Source organism: Rissa tridactyla, chromosome 9, assembly GCF_028500815.1.
Source record: "Rissa tridactyla isolate bRisTri1 chromosome 9, bRisTri1.patW.cur.20221130, whole genome shotgun sequence".
In the NCBI taxonomy this organism is placed as follows: Eukaryota; Metazoa; Chordata; class Aves; order Charadriiformes; family Laridae; genus Rissa; species Rissa tridactyla.
The window spans coordinates 48,588,416-48,611,527 of NC_071474.1; the positions used below are offsets into that span (position 1 = coordinate 48,588,416).

Genomic DNA, 23,112 nt, shown 5'->3' on the forward strand with positions numbered 1-23,112 from the left:
GGCCTCTGCCTGGGGACAGGCAGGTCCGTACGGGCACAGCGGAGCCCCTGGCAGCGGCGATGCTCAGCACGTCCCACCTGCCTCGTCCTCCCGGGTGTGTCGGGAGGACATCTCCCTCGAGATGTCTCGGCGCAGCAGCAAGGATGCTTCCTCCACCCGGTGGAGGTCGGTCGGGGCATTTCTCGCTCGGCTGAGTCAACCCAACCTTCCTCCCAGGTTTGGTGGGTTCGGGGCTCTCGGTTTCAGGGGGGTTGATCCTCTGCGACACCTGTAATAAACGGTCACGAAATGAACTCATTTCTGCCCTTTTATTTTTTTAACACCGAAGCGGCGGGGGGGGGTGGGGGTGGGACACCAGATGCGCATTTTTTTCCGTTTCTTTCTCTTTCAAGCCAGGCCCTACAGTAGAGAAGCGCCTTTAGAAGTCGCGGCAGGAGTCTCTCACACCAGTTTAGCCCAGTAATGAGGCCGGATCTTTTTTTCAACACATGCGGGTAACCAAAAGCGCCGACCCCACCCTTCCCCCCCCGCCCCGCCGCCCGCCCCCGCGCCTGGCAGCTCCCTGCCCCCACGGGTGATTTGAGGGCAGTTTTTGGGGACAGGGGGGTGACAGGCTCTCTCCCCCCGAATCCACAGCTCTGGCTGCTGCCTGTCCCCTTTCGGATGGGCAGCATCTCCAGGGGACCGTGTCCCCCCCTCCCACCACAAGGCTGGGGGGTGGGGGGGGCAGCAGCTGCCCTGAGCCTGCTCGTTAATGGTTTTGCTTAAATGCAAATCACTCTGTACAAGCCCTGAGCTGTGGGGGAGCGTTGATATGATCTCCTCCCCCCCGCCCTCCACTTACCCCCCCCGGCGTTTTCCTGCCTACAAGGAGGGGGCTCGGCTGTGGGGCAGGTCCTGGGGGGGCGATGGGGGGCCCGGACTGGGTGCTGCCTACTCTGCACTCCTGCTTCGGGGGGAGCGTGGGGGGGGGTGTCTCGCTCCTTGCGCTCAGCAGCACTCTGGATCCTTATTAACTTTTTTTTTTTTTTAAAGTCCTTGTTTTTTCCTGCTTGAAGGTGTGTCATATCCTTAACATCCACATCTCAGCCCCCCCCCCCCGCTCCCCCTCTTCCCACGTAGAGACACGACGGCTCCAGGGCCTCTGGTATCATGAGGACATGGAGAAATCCCGTTCCCTTGGGCAGGAGCCGTGCTCGCCAGGGCCCCGGCGCCTCACGGGCAGAGTTCCCAGCGTTTGCCCAGAGCCCCTCCGAGGAGCGTCCCTGGGACGGCTTCACAAAGCGGAAAAATAGGTGATTTATGGAAGCGACAGACAGAACAGGCTGGGAATCGCCGTTGGTAAAGGCACGAGCTGCACCGGCGGTAACGCACGGTGACGGTGCCAGCACCATAAATGCTGTCCCGGGTAACCCACACCAGGAGGTGACGGCGCCCACCGGGGCCTGGGGGGGAAGAGGGGCACAGCCCCCCTCCGCCTCCTCTGGGTCTCCATCCAGCCTCTGCTCTCCCGCAGAGAGACTTTCCTCAGTGGCCTTTAAATCCTGACCTTATCCGTTCCCCTCCCACGATCTGGGTGGGGAGTCATCTGTGTTCAGCATGGCCGCCGTGGAGCTCATTGTCGTGTTCAGGGCGTCAGCTTTGATGTTCGTAGGACGGATAATCAAGCAAAAGCTCTTGCTCCAGACGCCACCAACTTCAAGATACTGTTTATCTGTTTATTCCTGCAATCTTTAGCCAAAACAGGACAGTCCTACCCCGCAAAACCCCCTCCTTCGCCTGCCTCGTGGATCTCCAGCATTTTTAACCTCTTGTGTACAATTCCCGCAACCCCTCTCCAAACGGCCTGACCTGGGAGCAGCCTGCAGCTCAGCATCAGGAGTTAAGTAAGGTGGAGACGTAAGAAAAATAGACATTAAAATCAAAAGCGGGGGCTTAGGCTCTGAGCACCCTGTGGTTTTACCCCGCTCCCCCCAGTTCTGTGGGTGGTTTTAGCCGTTGGGATACAGGGAAACCACAGCCTGCAGCAATGTCAGGAGATTCTCTAACAGTAACAGATGGGAAGAAGGGGGGCCATGTTTATATATCTCTCAGCCTTACTTCCTGCTTTCCTGCTGCAGCAGGAGCAGTGAAGGCAAATTATTTGATTTTACGTTTCTGTAGCCCTTGGCAACAGATTGTCTGCTTTGCTGTAATATCATTAAGGTTTAAAAACACAAATGGCTGATTTAATCCAGCCAGCTAAGCTAGACACGCCGAGGGTGCGCGGTTGCTCAGGACCAGGCCAGATGGCTGCTGAGTGCGGACAAGGATGGAGACTCCGCAGTATCCCTGGGCAACCTGCGCCAGCGCTGGCTCACCCTCGCAGTAAGACAGCCTTCTCTTGTACTCGGACCGAACTTCCTTTTTAATGTGTGCCCGTGGCCTCTCAGTGGGCACCACTGAAAAGTCTGGCTCCCTCTTCGTTACGGCCCCCTTTAGATCTTTATCCCCCTTGATGAGACACCCCCCCCCCAGCCTCCTCTCCTCCAGGCTGAGCGGTCCCAGCTCTCCCAGCCTCTCCTCCGATGGGAGATGCTCCAGTGCCTGAACCGTCTTCGTGGCCCTTTGCTGGACTCTCTCCAGTAAGAGCGCCCGTAGTTCTTCCTGTACTGGGGAGACCAGAACTGGACCCAGCGCTGCAGATGGGGCCTCACCAGCGCTGAGCAGAGGAGGAGAGTCACCTCCATCACCCTGCGGTGATGCTCCCCGTAATGCAGGACACCCTTGGCTGCCGTTCCTGCACGAGCGCATCGCTGGCTCGTGGTCAAGGTGGTGAGTCCACCAGGACCCCCAGGCTCTGCAGAGCTGCCTCCCAGCCGGCCAGCCCCTGCGTGCCCTGGTGCCTGGGGCTGTTCCTCCACAGGGACAGGACTTGTGTCCCCTGGCATGTCCCCGGGCACTGCACGAGGTCCCTCTCAGCCCATTCCTGCAGCCTGTTGAGGTCCCTCTGGATGGCAGCGTGACTCTCGGGTGTACCAGCCGCTCCTCCCAGCTTTGTAGCATCAGCAAACTGGCTGAGGGTGTACTCCGTCCATCGCCCAGGTCATTAATGAAGATGTTAAACAGGACCAGCCCCACTGCTGACCCCCGGGATGCTCCGTTAGCGACAGCCCTCTGGGTCTGGCTGTTGAGCCAGTTTTCAACCCACCCCGTGCCCACTCACCTGACCCAGACCTGGTCAGCTCACTCACGAGGATGCTATGAGAGACCGTGTCCAAAGCCCAGCTTGCCCAGTGTGTGGGTAGAAGGCAGCACTTAGTGAGGAGCCAGAGGCCCCAGGGGATAGGGATGGGCTGGAGAGAATTCCTGGAGCCAAAATGTCTCTTGGGAAGTAGAAAGCTGCAGATGCAGGTCCCTGCAGAGGCGGGTGCATAGGTCAGAAGGAGCATTTCGCTGGGTGGTGGTCCCATACTGTTTATGGTTTGAGGAACCCACAGCAATTTATAGTCCTTTAGACAAGTATTCCATCACCCGATGACCCCTCCCCACCTGGGAAGGAGAATCAGAAAAAACAAGGGAACCGGAGGGTTGAAACGTAAACAGATTTAATAGAATATGACTAGATAATTAGCATTAATAACACTAAAGAAGCAATATCGATCCCAATACTAATGGAAAATAGACGAGGACTATCCCCAGCCCGCTCCCCAGCAGAAGCCGTGCACTCCCCGCAGGGACAGCCAACGTGGGACCCCACGAGTGCTGCGGCTGCGGAGGAAGGGAAGGGCTCAGGGCTCCGGCACCGGGGCAGGGAGTGCTCGGGATGAGAGAGAGAGAGAGAGAGAGAGAACTCCTCAGCAAACTTTCTAATTTATATTGAATGTGTCATTCATGGGGTGAAATAATCCCGTTGGCAGCTTGGGTCAAGTGCTCGGGTGTTGCTCCTCCTCGTCCCTGCACCTGGGGAGCTTGAAAACACCAAGAGCTTGAATTCCACACCCCAGAGCTGGCTGTAAAGTAAGTATTTTCACCAACTCAGACACTAGAGTCTTTTAAAAGTGCAGTTTTCCCTAGCATTAGAAGAGACCTTCCCGAAAAGGGAAGGCTGAGAGAGCTGGGGGGTTTCAGCCTGGAGAAGAGAAGGCTCCGCGGAGACCTTTCAGCCCCTGCCAGTCCCTAAAGGGGCTCCAGGAGAGATGGGGAGGGACTCTGGAGCAGGGAGGGGAGCCATGGGACGAGGGGGAACAGTTTTAAGATGATCTGAGGAAGTTTTATGAGATCTGAGGAAGAAACTCTTGGCTGTGAGGGGGGTGAGCCCCTGGCCCAGGTTGCCCAGAGAAGCTGTGGCTGCCCCATCCCTGGAGGGGTTCAAGGCCAGGTTGGACGGGGCTTGGAGCAACCTGGGCTGGTGGGAGGTGTCCCTGCCCAGGGCAGGGGTGCCACTGGGTGGCCTTTAAGGTCCCTTCCCACCCAAACCCTTCTGTGATTCTATGACGGAACTTCTCAGATAAGCGTGAGGAGCTCTGGGGACCTCCTGTGGAACAGACTTGCAACACCAGCATTGCCCAGGTAACAACAAATTGGCAATACTGGCTAAAGCCAAGATTGTCTGGGTAAAGGGGCCAGGAATGCTAAATTTGGGGATGGATGTAGCAAAATAAGGACCGATGGGGAAAAGTAATTACAGGCATATTTGTTTGGAAGGAGGCAGGTGGAGAAAGGAAGGGTCAAGAAATGGGACAAGGGGTGGCAAGGTCAGCATCGGACTGACCACAGCATAAGGGTCTGTTATGGCTTGAGGAACCCACAGCAATTTATTGTCCTTTAGACAAGTATTCCATCACCCAATGACCCCTCCCCACCCAGGAATGGGAATCAGGAAAACGAGGGAGCCCGAGGGTTGAAATGTAAACAGATTTAATAGAATAAGACTAGATAATTAGCATTAATAACACTAAAGAAGCAATATCGATCCCAATACTAATGGAAAATAGACGAGGACTATCCCCAGCCCGCTCCCCAGCAGAAGCCGTGCACTCCCCGCAGGGACAGCCAACGTGGGACCCCGCGAGCGCTGCGGCTGCGGAGGAAGGGAAGGGCTCAGGGCTCCGGCACCGGGGCAGGGAGTGCTCGGGATGAGAGAGAGAGAGAGAGAGAGAGAACTCCTCAGCAAACTTTCTAATTTATATTGAATGTGTCATTCATGGGGTGAAATAATCCCGTTGGCAGCTTGGGTCAAGTGCTCGGGTGTTGCTCCTCCTCGTCCCTGCACCTGGGGAGCTTGAAAACACCAAGAGCTTGAATTCCACACCCCAGAGCTGGCTGTAAAGTAAGTATTTTCACCAACTCAGACACTAGAGTCTTTTAAAAGTGCAGTTTTCCCTAGCATTAGAAGAGACCTTCCCGAAAAGGGAAGGCTGAGAGAGCTGGGGGGTTTCAGCCTGGAGAAGAGAAGGCTCCGCGGAGACCTTTCAGCCCCTGCCAGTCCCTAAAGGGGCTCCAGGAGAGATGGGGAGGGACTCTGGAGCAGGGAGGGGAGCCATGGGACGAGGGGGAAGGGTTTCAAACTAGAGCAGGGCAGGTGTAGATTAGACATTAGGAAGAAGCTCTTTACAACGAGGGTGGCGAGAGGCTGGAACGGGTCGCCCGGAGACAGAGGGCGGAGGCCCCGTCCCTGGAGACGTTCGGGCGATAGTAAGAGCGGGAGCCTGACGGCGGCGGGAGGGGGCAGCCGGGAGGAGCCGGGTCTGCACAGCGGCGCCGCCCGCCCCGCCTCGCCCCGCCGCCGGCGGCGCCGAGCAGCGGCCCCGCGCCCGGTGAGTGTCGCGGGGGGAGCCCGGGGGGCGTCGCGGGGGGTCGGGGACGGGCTGCAGCCGCCGGGGCTGCCCGTGGGGCCGGGGAGATGAGCGTGAGGGCCGGAGCGCGATGGGAACCGGAGCGGGATGGGGACAATGGGGACAGGGCGAGGCGACCGAGGGCCGGAGCGGGACGGGGACAGGGCGAGGGGACCGGGGACTAGAGCGGTGGATATGGGGACAGGACGAGGGGATCAAGGGCCGGAGCGGGATGGGGACAGGACGAGGGGATCAAGGACCAGAGCGGGATGGGGACAGGACGAGGGGAACGGGGACTAGAGTGGTGGATATGGGGACAGGACGAGGAGACCAAGGACCAGAGCGGGATGGGGACAGGGCGAGGGGATCAAGGACCGGAGTGGGATGGGGGACAGGGCGAGGGGACCAGGGACAAGCGCGGTGGATATGGGGACAGGGCGAGGGGATGAAGGACTGGAGCGGGATGGGGACAGGGCGAGGGGACCGGGGACTAGAGAGGTGGATATGGGGACAGGGCGAGGAGACCAAGGACCAGAGCGGGATGGGGACAGGGCGAGGGGATCAAGGACCGGAGTGGGATGGGGACAGGGCGAGGGGACCGGGGACTAGAGCGGTGGATATGGGGACAGGGCGAGGGGATGAAGGACTGGAGCAGGGTGGGGACAGGACGAGGGGATCAAGGGCCGGAGCGGGATGGGGACAGGACGAGGGGAACGGGGACTAGAGCGGTGGATATGGGGACAGGACGAGGAGACCAAGGACCAGAGCGGGATGGGGACAGGGCGAGGGGACCAAGGACCAGAGTGGGATGGGGGACAGGGCGAGGGGACCAGGGACAAGAGCGGTGGATATGGGAACAGGGCGAGGGGATGAAGGACCGGAGCGGGATGGGGACAGGACGAGGGGATCAAGGACCAGAGCGGGATGGGGACAGGGCGAGGGGATCAAGGACCGGAGCGGGATGGGGACAGGACGAGGGGAACGGGGGCTGGAGTGGTGGATATGGGGACAGGGCGAGGAGACCAAGGACCAGAGCGGGATGGGGACAGGGCGAGGGGATCAAGGACCGGAGTGGGATGGGGACAGGACGAGGGGACCAAGGACCAGAGTGGGATGGGGGACAGGACGAGGGGACCGGGCAACGGAGTGGGACGGGGACAGGGCGAGGGGACCAGGGACAAGAGCGGTGGATATGGGGACAGGGCGAGGGGATGAAGGACTGGAGCAGGGTGGGGACAGGACGAGGGGAACGGGGACTAGAGTGGTGGATATGGGGACAGGACGAGGGGACCAAGGACCAGAGCGGGATGGGGACAGGACGAGGAGACCAAGGACCAGAGCGGGATGGGGGACAGGACGAGGGGATCAAGGACCGGAGTGGGATGGGGGACAGGATGAGGGGACCAAGGACCAGAGTGGGATGGGGGACAGGACGAGGGGACCGGGCAACGGAGCGGGACGGGGACAGGGCGAGGGGACCAGGGACAAGAGCGGTGGATATGGGGACAGGGCGAGGGGATGAAGGACCGGAGCGGGATGGGGACAGGACGAGGGGATCGAGGACCGGAGCGGGATGGGGACAGGACGAGGGGAACGGGGACTAGAGCGGTGGATATGGGGACAGGGTGAGGAGACCGGGGGACGCAGTGGGACGGGGACAGGGCGAGGGGACTCGGGACTAGGGCGGTGGAGGTGGGGTCTGGAGGGGTCATGCTGAGGACTGGAGCAGTGGGAGACGTGATGGGGACGGAGGGATGAGGCGGGGGCCGGCGGGGGGAAGTATATCCCCCCCGTTGCGCTTCCCTGCAGGGCCGCAGTGCTCTCCCCCACCAGGAACTGGGCTCTGCTCCCAAAGCTCAGCTCCCCCCCCAGCCCCAGAAATATTAAATAAATACTTACAGCCAGGCAGATTCGTCCTGAGTCCTCACAGGGCTGTTTATATACCTCCTAAACAACCCGCCTCCCCCCCCTGAGCCCTCCCTGGCTGTTTGCCCCCATCCAGAGAGCTCTGCTGAGCACCTCCAGCCTCGCCGCTGTGACGGGGCAGCCGCTGGCTTTGCCCCCCCTCAGCCACCTGCTGAGCCCCCCACACCCCCGCGCCAGCACTGGCTGCTCTGCCGGCAGGGGCCTGGTGGCCGGCTGAAGCCCCCTGGCACGTGCAGGAACTCATCGTGGCACGTACTTGCTATTGGGTTCGGTGGCATTTTGCGCATGTGATTTGGGCTACTTGGATCCAGGACTCTTTGCCAAGCTTGCTTTGTCTGCCCTGGACTGTGGGGCGTGAAGAGCGTTAGACAAGGGCAGGGTGAAGTTACCAAAGTCTCTGAAGTAACTCAGAATTCGTTTATGAGGAAGGGGTTTTTTTTGAGGGTTTATTTAGAGCCGCACTTACGCATAAAGCTGTTCTGCTCTAGCTGAGGGTTACACCTGCTGCTTTTTGGGTTGCTCTCGCTCCCGGTTTGAGCACAGACGCGTCTGTGGACTTTTTAGATTGTCTCAGTTTGTATCAGCCATGAAGAGTCTTCACGGTAGCCTCGCGGCTCACAGGAGTCTTGGGGGTTTGGCTGAAGGTATTTTTTGCCTTCCGTTACTGCCAAGTAGCATTTGACGGTTTCTCTCTCCGTCAGGGGCTGTGGCAGTTCCCCGCTGCCGCTCTTTCGCTGTGCCTCAGCAGATGTGAGGCCCAGAGAGCCGAGCCAGACACCGCGCAGTCGTGTTTGTTTCGTGTTTGCTATGGGATGGTTCGTCTTTCAAAGCTGTGCATGATTTACAACGGGATGATTTGCATCTCCTTTTTTCAGTACGAGGGAAGAACAAAGATCGTTCTCTATCATTTTGCGGTAGGGGCTTTATGGAGAGCAGGAAGAGCACAGAATGTTTTTAACGTATCTCATATGTCCTTATCAAAGGGGCTGGTGGTGCCAGGACATACCACGGATGCCTGGGCCCCTGGGGTGGCAAGTGACAATGACACACTCCTTTTCTTTCTTCCCATCACAAGGTCTGCCATCACAAGCTCTGCTGTCACCCATTAGTAGGGCTCAGCAGAAGTACGTGCTTTTAACGACCGCTCATGTGAACTCATGTGTTCCGCAGGAGGAGCCGGCACCTTCGGCAGGGACCCGCGTGGCCTCGCTCGCCCACAGCCATGCCCCTGGGTAAGCGTGCTGTTCCAGCAGCCCCATCCCGCGTGGGCAGCCCCCCTGCAGCCCACCCCCCCACAACGCCCAGCCTGAGACACCCCCACCATGCCCAGGGGCTGATAAAGGCCGTGTGTCTCCTCTTTACCCACCACCTTGACCTCCCCGGCGTGGCCGTACAGATGATAACGCTGGATCTAACAGCAGAACGCCTGCACCGGCGCTGATTGCAGGCGGCTGCAGTAGCTGTTTGGCTTTGCCAGACCCCAGCCAGCCCGTCACCCCACCTCAGGCCTCGCCAGCTGCGCACAAACCGCAGCAGCAGGAGCAGGAGGCGGAAGAGGCAGTTGCAATGCAGGCGGAGCATTTCTTCGCCTCCGCTCTGTCCCTGAAGGAGCCTCTCGGTCCTCTCCAGCGGGGAGGGCTCGCTGCGGGGAGGGCTCGCCGCCACGCTTGTGGAAGGGTGACTAGTGTCCTCAGCAGCCCTCGGAGCGTGGAAGGGCTGTCTAGCGTTGGGGAGCTTCCCTTTGTCCGACACAGACGTTTTTTGTTCGGATAGGGGATGGGTGCCTTGGTGATACCGTAGCTCCAGCTCCCAGAATGAGCTCTTTATTTTCAGCTGAGAAACAGCTGCCGCACATCCCGTTCCTATGAAAGGCTGGGTGGGAGGCTGAAATGCCTTGGATGTGTTTCCCAAGTGCCACATGCATGTAATGAAGATGCCAAGACATTCCTTAAGAAGTCCTCTTTGTAAAACTCCAGCAGGCCGCAGGGTGTTTCTGTTTCAGGTTTTCCATGTGGATTTTGTAAAAATGACAGATAACAGCGTAGCAGTGGTGCTAGAGGCCAAGGGGAAAACACGATAGCCTCGAGTATGTGCGTCTTCACGAGTCCAGTTCCTCTCCCTGTTCTGTACAGTTCCGTGACAACTTCTGAGAGTATCTGCCCCTTAACGAAAGTGTTGGTTCGCGTTTACAACTGCCCCTCAGCCGGCAAATATTCGGCTGTGCTGATGCCCTGGGGGAGCCGAGAGGTTCTTTTTGAGACAGAAAACAGTGATTGTGGGCAGCTGTAACCCAACCCCCACCTTGATGGGCACCTCTTCACCCAAAGGCTCTTCTCCGTCTCCCCAGCCACGTATCCGAGGAGGCTGGGCTGCTGGCGGAGGGGAGAAGGGAGGAGGAGGAGGAAGGGGGATTCGTTTTTGCGAAGAGAGCAGCACTGTGAGCAGGAGGTGCGGTACGTGCCCTCCTTCCCAATACGCCTTATTCTCCATCTCCTGGGGTGTCGTGGGTTGGGCCGCTGAAACGAGTGACAGATGCTCTCCCCGCCTTCAGGCAGAGGAGGAAAAGAGAGACGGGGATTTATGAGTTTTAAAAAAAAACCCTAAACTACCGTAATGAAAATATTAATAAAATAATAAAAAGAAAATAATGAAATATATACAAGGTATACAACGCCAGTATCGAGCTCCCAGGATGACACACGGAGATGGTCGGGGGCTCCCCCATCGGAGCACCCTTCGCCTTTCCCAACCCCTGTGTGGCAGTTGCCAATGGTGCTTTTCACGGTGTCCTTCACAGGCCCATCCATGATGCCCGGAGCGGCCACCCCGCGCGCACAGTGCTGCAGAAGGAGCTCGTTCCTCCGGCTGGTTTGAAAGAGCCTGCAGGGCTTTGCCATGCCGGCCTGGCTGCCGGCGGCCGTGGCAGGCTGTGAGTATGCAAAGGGGCTTGCGTGGGGCTTGCGTGGGCCACACACCTCCTCGCAGAGCATCTCCTCGCCGCGTCTCCGTGCTCTCCGTGCACCCTGCTCCGGGCGGCGGCGGTGTTGGGAGCCCTCCTGGCAGCCGCCTCCTTCCTCCCAGTGCCGCGGCATCACCGCACCTGGGTACCACCACCTCCTCTCCTCCACCGCATGCCTAAGGATCGCTTCCCTCCAGCCCCTTCTCTGCTCCCCGACGGTGGCGTGCCCACCGGTACCCTTCCCTGCGCCTCTGAGCCTCCCCTCCAGCATCTTCCCTCTTTGCTTAGCCCAGCTTTCCTTTAGGTCCCTGTTCCTGTAGCTTGTTCTCTCTTCAGCAACCAGCATAACCTCTAAGACCCGCTAAAAGCAGCTCCAGGATGACGGTTCTGGCAGCTTTTGGGGGCTGGAGATATCGGATGTGACTTTCCGCTTGTGACTTTCCACTTGCTACGTCCCGTTAACACCAGCAGGGCTGCGGTGGGATTCTCACGCCGGGGTTTTGTAGAGCCGAGGGCGAGTTTCAGGGTCGCACTTGCAGACTGAGCCCCACATCAGCTCCATTGTCTCCGGCGGAAACTATAAAACATTGTCATGACAAAGGCTCTTGTGTAAAGGCCCCTTCAGATTCCTTTTTGTGTTAAAAGCAGCTCGGCTGTAGGTTTCCGCTGCGTTCAGGAAGGTCAGCTCTCAGACACCGGTTATTTCGCAGACAGGACTACATAGTCCCAACAAAGCGGGTTTCAGAGCTTGTTTTCCAAGCGACACTCATCCTTCCAGGTGCCGAGGGAAGAGCTGGCCATCCAGGGCTGAAGCCGCGCTCATTATGGCCCCTGTTGGCAACTTTTCTGCAACTTCCTGTGCAGAAAACACCCAAAAGTCCAGATTCCCATCATTTTGATTCCAAAGGGCGAGAAATTGTCTCAACCATCTAAAAAACATTTATATAGCACACCAATAAAAATGTTAGTTTTTATCTTGACAAAGGAGGAAGGAAATCAGATATCTGAGATAACGCACTTCAGGAAGTCAGTTGGTAACTTGTGCCAAAAAAAAAATAAATAGGATGTACATGCAGATTAAATCGCTCTTTGGCTTTTGCTTTAAAACTAACTCATCCTGCTCTGGCATCTCTCCTGTTTCCAGACCTGTTGGTGGTTTTGCAGGGCTCCTCCGCCATGGTGGCAGTCACAGAAAGAAGAGTGGCAGCTGAAGGATCCTCCGTTCTGATGCACGCGCCGGATATCAGGAACGTGAACTTCACCGAGTGGGAATACATAAGAAACACCACCAACACCACCCCGGAATTCATCCTGCAGTACTACGCAGATCACCAGTCTCCGACCATTTACGCGGCTTACCAAGGCAGGGTGGTGTTCTACCCAGAGAACGGCTCCATCCTCCTCCAGAGGTTACGGGAGACAGACAGCGGCGTCTATAAGGCAACAGTTGATCTGATGCAGGATAAAACGCGGACAACCCTCCTCGAAGTTATCCGTAAGTCGAGTATGTGGAGAGGGTGGTTTTCTCAGGCAAAGATTCACCAGTCAGTGCGGCAGCCAGGTCCGAGCGATGGGAACCAGGATAGAGCCGTGGGAACCAGGATAGAGCCGTGGACTCTGCCGTGGTTTGGGCTGGGCTGGCCACTGCAGCAAACCACAGATGCTCTGTGTTCCCACCCTCCCCTCCAGAGAAGAGAGAGCATCTCCCTTCGGAGGAGAGCAGAGAGAACGAGAGAGAGCGAGAGAGACTTACGAGCTGAAAAGAAACTCAACTACTTTAACGTAACAAAATAATGATAATAAAAAGAATGAGATATTAATAAGAAAATAATGAAATACATACAAGATATACAAAGCCAGTATGGAGCTCCCAGGATGACGATCCCGTCACCGGCAGCACTGGGAAAGTCCCAGACTGGACTCAGCGATGGAAGGGAACTGGATTCCGGATCTGGATAGAGGAATGCTTGGATCGGGATCAAAGGCAGACAAACAGAGCGCTCCTGGGACGTTTGCCATTGAAGAGGCTGACCCTTTGATCCCTCAGCTTTTATACTGAGCATCATGCAGATGGGATGGAATACCCTGTTGGTCAGTTCAGGGCCCCCTATCCTGTCCCCTCCTCCCTGGAAGAGGTCCTGTCCTGTCCTGTCCTGTCCTCTGCTCTGTGCTCTTCCCTTTCCGAGCCTCCAGCGGGGCACACAACAAAGCGAGCTGACCCCGGTTGTTATAGCCATGAGCGTAAGCACGCCATTCCTCGGTGTTCACTATCAACATCAGATCTTATCTCTGCTAGAAGCCGACACTGAAAAACATGCCATTAATTTCCGAGAGTTCAGTTGGTTAGAAGAGGCTTAGCTGAAAAGTAAAATTACTGAAAAGAAAATTGGTTCTGTTTTACCTCAAACCAGGACAGGATCGCAGAATTTCTCAAGTTCGAAGGGACCCATAAGGATCATCAAGTCCAACTCCCTGCTCCTCGCAGGACTACCTAACACTAAACCATATGACTAAGAGCATTGTCCGGATGCTGCTTGATCCCGGACAGGCTTGTGCCGAGACCACTTCCCTGGGGAGCCTGTTCCAGGGACCGACCACCCTCTCAGTGAGGAACCTTTTCCTAACGTCCAGTCTGAACTTCCCCTTATGCAGCTTCATTCCATTTCCTCGTATCCTATCGCTGGTCACCAGAGAGGAGAGCAGCACCTCCCTCTCCACTGCATCCCTTGAGGAAGCTGTAGACTGCGATGAGGTCCCCCCCTCAGCCTCCTCTTCTCCAGGCTGAACAAGCCAAGTCACCTCAGCTGCTCCTCCTAAGTCCTGGCCTTGGGGCCTTTCACCATCTTGGTCACCCTCCCCAGGACACGCTCTAATGGTTTGATGTCCTTCTTCTATTGAGGCCCCCCAAAACTGCACAGAGAACTCGAGGTGAGGCCACACCAGTGCAGTGTCGAGCGGGACAATCACCTCCCTCCACCGGCTCACCATGCTGTGCTTGATGCGCCCTAGGACACGGTTGGCTGCCAGGGCACAGTGTTGACTCCTCTTCAACTTGCCATCAACCCAACCGCCACATCTCTTTCCATGGGGCTGCTCTCCAGCCTGTCATCGCCCAGTTTGTACGTATAACCAAGATTACCCCATCCCACGTGGAGAACCTGGCACTTGCTCTTGTTGAATTTCATACGGTTGGTGATTGCCCAGCTCTCTGGTCTCTCCAGACCTCTGCAAGGTCTCTCTGCCCTCGAGGGACTCCACAGCTCCTCCTAGTTTAGTATCAGCAGCTAACTTAATGTACATTCGACTCCCGCATCCAGATCATTTATAAAAACATTAAAGAGCACTGGCCCTAAAATTGAGCCCTGGGGAACCCCACTGGTGACCCGCCGCCAGCCTGATGTCACCCCATTTACTATAACCCTTTGAGCCTGACCCGTCAGCCAGTTGCTCACCCAGCGTATTATGGACTTGTCCGGCAGTGTGCTGTGACCTCCACCACAGAAGGATGCTGTGAGAGACAGTATCAAAAACTGATAAAATCAAAAAACCACATTTACTGGCTTCCCTTGGTCCTTGTCATAAAAGGAAATTAAGTTAGCTAAGTAGGCCTTTCCCCTCGTGAACCCATGTTGGCTACGACCAACAACTGTGTTGTCTCTCAAGTGACTTTCAGTTACTCCCAGAATAACCTTCTCCATAATTTTACCAGGCACCAAGACTGACAGGCCTGTAATTAATTACTGGGGTCTTCCTTCTCATCCTTCTTGAAAACTGGGACAATATTTGCCAGCTTCCAGTTGACTCGGCCTCTCCAGATTCCCGAGACCATTGGAAAATAATGGAGAGAGTTCCTGCGATAACATCAGCCAGCTGTCTCAGGACCCTGGGATGAATCCCGTGGCGTTTATGTACATCCAGCTGGAGCAGCGAGTCTCCAACTAGAGGAGGGTTTCGGATTTCATCACTGCCTTGAAAGACACAGACTGGAAGCCCTAAAGGAGTTGTTGGGAAATGCCAGAGGGTTTTTTTTGCAACTGAGTCTGACTGTGGCTTGAGTTCCTGGTTGGGACATCAGGCTGCATGGTGCCTTCATCCTGGAGTGATAGAAATGGGGAACGGGAACACCTTCTGCCTTAACTTTTATCTAGTTGTTTTGTCATGAACAGCCACAAGAGTATGGCATAAAATTCCTTCAGGAGAAGGAGTTTCTGCTGACATGTGATGAGCAAAACAAACGCTGTGGTAATGAGCAGCAGAGTCCCATGTTGCTGCCCTTTGGCTGAACTTCATGACTTCTTTGACCTCTCCTTTACTTCCACAGCCACTGCTGTGTGGGAAGAACCTTCTCCTCCTGGGACGCCCCATGGCACACAGTGTCCGGAAAGTCTCTGCCATCACTTCCCAGCATAATCCCAGCTCACCGCTCTTTCGGATCGGTGTCCCTGAGCCCAGGGTACCATGCCTGATCTCCAGGGGTTGGCAGTGTCCATCCTAGGGGTAGCGTGGTGGCAGGGATGGGGACATCTGCTTTCTACGTTGAACTTGGTGGATGTTGTCCTGCTCCTGCAGTAACTTCTCTCTCTCCAAGCTGGCCTAGGGTGTAAATCAGAAGGGAAGGGCCTGCTCTCTCCCCAAGGGGCTCGGTATGCTTGATGTTGGCCAGTTTTCAGGTCCAAAGCAAGGCAGCTCTCATGCTCCTGGGAGCGCTGCCACGCTGCTCTCTGCTTTTCAGAGCCTGTGCCCCAGCCTGAGCTCCAGTGCAGTTCGAAGGTGGCAGGTTCGCCCATCGAGCTGGTCTGCATGGTGCCAGAGGGAACGGTGGCTTCCATCTCCTGGAAGAAGGACGGACACCCCCTTCCCCCCGAAAAGTGCTATCTGCTCTCTGAAAAAGACACCGTGCTGCAGATAAGGAATGGCGAGAAGTCGGACTGCGGCTCCTACTCCTGCAACGTCAGCAACGTGATAAGCTGGAAGGAGGCATCCCTGGACCTGACGGTGACAGGTCAGTCTTGCCCTGCCTTGGCAGGTCCGGCGCTTTGTCGTGTTGCCACAGGTCCATCCTGCAGTGTGGACCATGGTCTCATCCATTTTCCCGAGCAAGGAAGACCCAGGACTCATCCCTTGGGTTTTCCAGCATTTTGCAGTTTCCTGGGATTGCCGCTCTGTGTTTCGGGGTTGTCCCCAGCGCGGGGTTTCCCTCCTGCCCTGCCTTGCAGGTCTCACACCTCCTCTACGCCACGTGCGGAGGCTGGCTGTTGTCACGCTGATGTTCGTCGCCTTCCCCGCCATCGGCTTCATTGTCCTGCTCTGGCAGCTGAGGGAGCAGAGGTTCGGTGAGTGCCAGGACTGCACCCCAGCCCCCACACCCAACCCTTCTCTCCCCACCGTGGGCAGGGCAGGTGGCAGAAAGCCTCAGCCAAGTTCCTTCTCCCGTTGTCCTAATTCACTTCGGTAGCAGGGGGAAATGTGCTCAGCTCGTGCATTTCTTCTTATGCCTCTGTGGCTTGCCTAGGAAATAAAACTCCTTAGAAGCAGCTAATCCCAGAGGGCTTTGTGGGAGATGGAGCCAGAAATATCACAGTACCGAGCGTACGAGTCATTCCTCTCCCATTCCTCAGGCATCCCTGGGAAGAAATAGAGAGTGCAGGACAAGCAGGCTGCATGGGAAGAGCCTTCCCGTGGCCAAAGGTCACGTCTCATGGGTTTTGGTGACCAAGCACGCTGGTGTTTGAGTCGTGACATTGGATCCATGCCCCAGGAGCACACAGGCTACCATGGGTGCTTCTGTAGCAACATTATACAGTGATTAGCAGAAAACAAACCTAAAGACGTAGGCAACAGAAAGTCCTCCCGCACCATCTTTGTAACCTGCTAGTGCTGCCTTCTACCCACCAGGAATGATTCCCAGAGTAACAGAGACCACCTGGAGAGCAGAGGTGAAGCCCTACAGCAGGAACGTTCTCCCACGTGTGGTTGTCTCTCGGCACTAACATGGGGGACACGTGCAGGCTGGGGCGTGAGGACTTGCCTGTGGGGGTAATCCCTCCTGAGGAGCTCTGCATGCCTGCTGCTTGGGGCAGGAGCTTGTGCCGTGTGGGCTTTCCCCCATGAAATGGGTCTCCAGAGGAAATCCAGCACTTGTCAGGTCATTACAGGAGGCAAAAACTGGGGCAGAAGCATTGCAAAGTGCCTCACTAGGTGGAACTGGTGCCTGGTTCAGTGTGGAACAGCCCCAAATGTGGCTGGTTTCTCCTGGTTCATCCTGAAGTCAAACAAAGCCCTTGAAAGTTCACCAGTTCTTTAGGGTTTCTAAGCCTCAGGGCTTCAATTCTTTACAAAGAAAACCTGTGCTTTTTGTTTATCTTCCCTTGGCAGGCTGCACCCATCCTGTTTGTGTGGTACTCAGCATGTTTGACTTTTTTCCCAGGAACGGAAGCACTGAAACATGTAACTCTGTTCACCCACGGACTGCTGTGTGTCTCCTCTCTCCTCCTGCTTGCCGTCTCCATCATCTGGATGCAGGAAGAAGGTAGGATTCGTTTAACCTGCTTTGTTCTTGATGGCTTCAGTGTCTCATCTTTCTTTTTCCTCCAGGTCTTTGCAGTAGCGTCTTTGATGTAGTGGTATTTGACTTGCAGGAACTGAAGTTAGACTTCACTGCGTGGTAGCCTGCAGGCTCCTCTTTCTCTGCTCTTCTGAAACCGAAGGCCTGCATCTGTCCCTTTGCGCTCTTCAGGCAACCACTCCCCCTTCTCCAGGACTTCTCAGAAGTTAAAAAGCGGTTCAGAAACCACTCCCACCAGACCTTAAGGCACCATGGGTGACGAACACAGAGCTCGGCTGTTCTAAAACCGCTCTGTAGCCAGTTCTTCCCTGCCCCGGGCTGAGGCTCCCTGTCTGTCATGCCATGGGGGCTCTTCGCTGCACACAGCAGCGTGTCTGCAAGCAGACGTTGAGGCAAACAAGCCCAAAGGAACCCCCTCTGAAACACGCGGGTCATCTCCCCATTCTCTGTTGAAAGGATGCTGCCTGTGTGTACGTTTATAATAGATATCGCTTGCGCCCAACTTCCAGGACAGGAGCCGTTCTCAGCTGTAGGATACGGTCCCCTGGCCCGCAGCGCCAAGCCAGTCCCGCTTCCAGACCTATCCCCAGGCCGTGGGGACCCTTCTTGGCCGCAGCCCTGCTCCCGCTGCACAGCCCCGTTGCAGGGGGTGATGGATCCTGCACTCCCAGACGCAGCCATTGGGCGCAGGGCCACCACCAGCCGACTTCCCTTGCCTTGTTCTCAGACCTCCACTGGTTTCCATCTTACCTCCTGGTTTGCTTCTGCTCCCGCAGGTCTTTCTGCTGCCTTCGTCTTGCTTGGGCTGTTCTTCTTTGCTGCGGTGATAGGAACCGCCCAGGCGGCGGCGGCAGCGGTGTGGAGACCAGCAGCTCTCATCCCCTTCAAAAGCAAAGCGTGTAAGTTGCTGTTTATGGTCTAAACCTCTGGTGAAAAAGGCCTGAGGGGAGCCCAGGAGGAAACTCCTTAGGTTTTCACTCCCAGGAGGGAGCGGCGGCTCGGCACGCTGCTGTGGCGCACGTCCAGAGACGTTGTCCACATGTTGACCACCCTCCCAGAAGCCCGTCTCCTCCGCATGCCAGCTGGCATTCCTTACGCGTTTTCCTCTCATCCATCACCAGTTTTTCCCTCCTCCAGGGCACCGTGTTATCCGGAACTCCACAACCCCCACAACACTGATCGTCAACTTGTTGTTCGCCACCCTCTTGCTCCACAATACCCAGCAGCTCCATGGTAAGGGGTGGCCCGGGTTTGCACCGCTCGTGCTCTTGCTCGCCTTTCTTCTGGGGAGCGGTGGGGTATCGGGGGGGGCTTGGCTTCACTCAGGGCACAGAGAGTCCTTAGGTGGCTTTGCATGGCTGCTTCTTCAAGAAACCTTGTAGTTGACGTGGTGGCGGCAGCTTCACGCTGAGCGGGGAGGTCATAGCTCTCAGGTGGCAAAGCAAGGTTTGCCCCAGTGGCTCCATGATTTGAAACACAGGGATCCCCCCTCTCTCTCGCATAGGAAGTCCCTGGATTAAATTCATGGCGTCTGAATGTTCAAAGGGGGTGTTGGCCAGAGGAGCAACTGCTGACAAGTTCTCCCTTTCTCCTCGGCAGAGCGAGGCTGCTCGGAAGCCGTCGATCTGACCGCCAGCTGTGTCTCTGCTGCGGTAGCCATCCTCATCACGCTGCTGCTCCTCTTCCTGTGGCGTAAGTCGCCCCACGGTCTCCTTCCAGCAACCGTAACGAGCTGCTCAGCCCCGGAGAATCCCCAGGCTCAGCTCTCACACCCTCCCCTGGCAGCGGGCACGAGGAAAGATGCTTCCAGTCAGATAAAAGCCAGACTTTTAAAGAGCTGGACTGTCCAAATCAGCTGAGGACCCAACTCTGGTGTCCATCCTTTTAGGAAAGCCACAGTAGGCACCGGTCCCTGCCTGCGGTCCTTGCCAGCACCTCTGCTTTGTCCACGGATGCTCAAGGAAAGCAAGTTTCTCCTCCAGAATGTCCTACTGTGGTCTTCCCTAGCAATAGCCATACCCTGGTCAAAAGAACCTCAGCTACGGCAAGCTTTGGGAGGAGAAAACTATCTGATAAACAGGCAGAAATAGGTCTGAGAACATCTTCAGATGAGAATAAGTCATCTTAGTCAGGAGAGCAGCTGACCAGTCATCCCAGTGAGGTGGGACTTTCAGAGCGAGCTCCGGGGTGGGAGGGAAGAGATCAGGGAGGTGATTTCTACGTGTCTACTGTGGGTTTACTAGCTTCTCCTTTGAAAGTTCTGGTTTCTGTGGTCTCACCACGCGAATCACCTTTAGCCATGATCAGCAATTGTGTCTGGCCTCCCCCCCTGCACAGGCTCTCTGGTGGCCCGGTCTCAAGGACTGGCTGGCCATCCCAGCAGGCTTCCTGAAAGCGCTGGCTCAGCCTTCAGGATCACAGGTAGCATCTCGAGGAACTGGCTAGAAGGAGGGACAACAGCGTGTTGAGGGGAGGATGCCCTCGAGGAGAGGATTGAACGGCGACTCTCGGGCTTTCCCAGAGCGGACAGAGCATTGGCAAGTCTGAAACACAGGAAATACCGCACCGACTCCATATGGCCAAAGGTTTTGGACACACAGAGACTCTGCCCAGCCCAAAGCTCCCATCTCCATTGCTCTCTGCTGACAGCTTTTCTTCACCTGCCCCATGAAAGGCAGGGTGCGGCCCGAATTGCCGGGGCGTTGTTGGAAACCCAAGAGTGACTTGGCCTTTCCTTTATTTCCAGATCACAGGAATACGCAGAAGGAGAAGACGATGAAAAGCCAGTGCACCACCCAGAGCACACAAGCCAGGGACACCTTGGTAACTCACTGCCATTAGCTGGTTCCCTGCTATTGCAAATCCTTATTATTTAATGATGAATATTAAATTCATAATGGATATTTATGAATATTTAATTTATAATAGCAAAGAAGCATCTGCCTGCCTTCCTGCAGAATGCTACGGGCTTTGTCCCCACCCTGGGGGAGACACGATGAGCTGCTGGGAGCTGCTGCTGTAGTTCAGCTCAGTCCCATGGACTGGTTTGGGTGGGAAGGGACCTTAAAGGCCACCCAGTGGCACCCCCTGCCCTGGGCAGGGACACCTCCCACCAGCCCAGGTTGCTCCAAGCCCCGTCCAACCTGGCCTTGAACCCCTCCAGGGATGGGGCAGCCACAGCTTCTCTGGGCAACCTGGGCCAGGGGCTCACCCCCCTCACAGCCAAGAGTTTCTTCTTTGTATCTAGTCTAAATCTCCCCTCTTAGTTTAAAAGTCTTACTGAAAGAGGCCCTGCTAAAAAGTCCGTCCCCATCTTTCTTCTACGCCCCCTGTAAGTACTGGAAGGGGCCCCAAGGTCTCCCCAGAGCCCCAGGTTCACAGGGCCCCCCTTCTTGAGCTCGTCCGGGTCCCTCTGGATGGCATCCCCATGGGACCCGGGGGGGCTCTGCCCCGTCCTGGGGAGTTTTCCTGGCTTTGGGGGTGCGGTGGAGGATGTCCCGAGCGCTGCCTGTGACAGCACCGCAGGGAAGTGCTCGGCTGCCGGGGAAGCATCTCGGTGTGCTGAGTATGCCAGTTCTCAGGGCTGCTGCAGTTTGATTTGGGTGAAAACATACTCTTCTACTACACCTCACCCCAAAATAGCTACAAATAAGACACGGAGCAAAACCACAGGTCCTTCACCCATCACATCAATGCTAAATACACACACCTGCACTCGTGTCACGCTCTCCTCCTGCCCTGCTCTGCCTCAGGGACACCTCCCTCCCTTCCACCTTCCTCCCACTTTCCTCCCTCCCTCGCCTCCTTATTTCAGAGATGCTGGGGGGATTTGGGGGTCAGGGGAGCCCCCCTTTACTCCTCCTGCAGCCGAGCCTGAGGTTGGTCTCGGCACGGGGGGAGCTGATGCTGCAGCCCTGCATTTTGGGGCTGCTGGGAGGGGGTCATGGTGTGGGGGGGATGGATTTACTGCCTCCCCCCAGGCCAGTCTTTGGGGTTGACTGGAGGGACTGGGATGTCCGTAGGAGTGCAATGGCACCATGTGCTGGGGGGGGATGCTCATCCCAGGGCTGGGACAACCTGCCCCCCGCCAGCAGCGCGGCTGGCTGCGGGATGCTTCCCAGTGTGGCTGAAGAGCTCCCGGTTCCTTCCGTGCCACCAAAGGACATGGTCCCTCTGTTTTTGGCAGGTGGTGGAAGAAACCCGAGGACAGCGGCAGGAAGGGGAGTAAAGTGTTGTCCCTCCACCCGCCGGGAAGGAGCCCCCAGGAGCTGGGAGCCGTCCGACAAAGCAAGACATCCATAAGCTCTGCCTCTGCCCGGCACCACCAAGGTGAGGCTTTGGGCCAAAATCTTGCCAAAATGTTGCCGCCCAGGTCTCCAAACAATAGCTCCAGGCGACAAATGATACTCCCCCCACCCACCTTCCCTGCCCCCTATTTATAAAATGAAGCCAGAAGTTGTATCAGACGCCGAGCTGGAGGTAAACCATCCTCACTAATGCCGTCATGCCACGTGCCTTCTTTTTTTAGTATGCTCATCAGTCAAAAAAAACCCTAACCAAAAAGACAAGTAAATGTCCACCAAGGGAAAAAGCTGTACTTCAAGGAATTCAATCCACTTTTCTCAGCTGGAATATATTGCCACTATTAATTAGAGCCGACAACTGCCAAGGAGCAGGTTGACTCCCGGCGTTAGCGGCTGGTGATGGGTCTGGTACACAAGCACCGTTGCTGCCCAAGCATGGCCGAGGTGCCGCTGCCGGAGCTGCCCGGGCTTCTGCTGCCGAAGCTTTAAGCTGCCTCGGGTTTGCTCTCGGCAGAGCTCTGCCGACTCTGCCCATGCCGGGGTTTCGGTGTCACCCCCATGTGTGACGTTACTTTCTTCCTCCTCCTGCTTTTATGAGTGCCTTTCCCAGGCACAGCCAGTCGGGCGGGTGGTTCTCGGGGGAGGCAGCTCCGTGATCACGCTCCCCTTGCAGCTCGCCTGCCCTCAGTTTTGCAAGGCAAATGTTGCCGTGTCGCAGCACCTTCCTCCGAAAACCCAGCCCAAGCCCTTGTCCGTCTGTCCTGTGCCCACTCCTGTCCTTCCCCGCCTGCTGCCAGCTCCTCCGGGCACAGCTTTGACCCCACACCCCCATCCCTGGAAAGCCCTGGCTTTGGGAAGGCTCACCAGGAAAGGCAGCTCCATCAGTATCCCTGTGTCATTCAGGGTGGGATTTTTTTAGCATATCTTAAAGCATCCCTGAACTCGACTGGCCTGAGCTGATTTCCCCTCCTGGGAGCTCAACTGACCTCGCATTCATGCCGTGCCCTTCAGCAGCTCCCTTTGCAGGTTGTGGCGTTTTAGATGAAGTTGGAGTAAATCCTGCCAAGGTCCTTTTTTTTGTCCCCCTCAGACAGGACATCAGCTCTAAACGCTGGATGTCATGTTCACCTGTTTAAAAAAAAAAAACAAGGACAAAAACACCTGATGCTGCTTTTTAATTTGCTTTGTTACAGCTGTTCTAATAAATGTATTTCACACGGATACTTCCGCATGTATCCCCCTTTTGCTTCCTCAAGGAGAAGACGACTCCGTCAGGCTCCCAACCCCGCTCGCCGGCTGGCTCCTGCCCCGGGGGCAGCTGGACTGGCTTCCTCTGCCCCGGGGCGGGGGGTTCAGGGCTTTGCTGCCCCTGCCCCCGGCGGCTTCTCCCTCCCTGGAGGACCTGCTTTTTCCCGGCGAGGCTGGGATGGGGCTCGGGGTCTCCCCTGGTGCATCCTCGGGGCTGGTAAGCCACAGGAGGGTGCTGGGTGCTGCACCCTAGCTGGGGGGGTTCCCCCCATCCCCACCTCCCTCCACTTCCTT

The 23,112-nt window shown here is 56.6% G+C and overlaps 1 protein-coding gene and 1 long non-coding RNA gene across 7 annotated transcripts; one reads left to right on the top strand and one right to left on the bottom strand.

Moving 5' to 3' along the window:
• Positions 1 to 130: 130 nt before the first annotated feature.
• On the bottom strand, positions 131 to 8,821 carry LOC128914795 (uncharacterized). Its single transcript, XR_008468438.1, has 3 exons — positions 7,716 to 8,821; positions 3,206 to 3,531; positions 131 to 268 (listed from the first exon to the last, which is right to left on the bottom strand). It is a non-coding gene; the product is annotated as an uncharacterized LOC128914795 (long non-coding RNA).
• On the top strand, positions 5,659 to 22,793 carry LOC128914794 (SLAM family member 5-like). 6 transcript variants are annotated; one of them, XM_054214375.1, is made up of 12 exons: positions 5,704 to 5,798; positions 8,913 to 8,974; positions 10,540 to 10,671; positions 11,846 to 12,196; positions 15,434 to 15,703; positions 15,918 to 16,034; positions 17,129 to 17,230; positions 18,043 to 18,165; positions 18,404 to 18,499; positions 18,866 to 18,958; positions 20,013 to 20,089; positions 21,453 to 22,793. In XM_054214375.1, exons 3-12 carry the CDS (start codon positions 10,638 to 10,640, stop codon positions 21,492 to 21,494), a joined length of 1,305 nt encoding a protein of 434 aa, XP_054070350.1. In that variant the 5' UTR covers positions 5,704 to 5,798; positions 8,913 to 8,974; positions 10,540 to 10,637; the 3' UTR covers positions 21,495 to 22,793. The 6 variants fall into 6 exon arrangements, 5 of the variants coding, with proteins under 5 accessions (XP_054070351.1, XP_054070350.1, XP_054070349.1 ...); XM_054214376.1 differs by lacking the exon at positions 8,913 to 8,974 and having other exon boundaries at positions 5,659 to 5,798; XM_054214374.1 differs by lacking the exon at positions 5,704 to 5,798 and having other exon boundaries at positions 8,838 to 8,974.
• Positions 22,794 to 23,112: the final 319 nt, after the last annotated feature.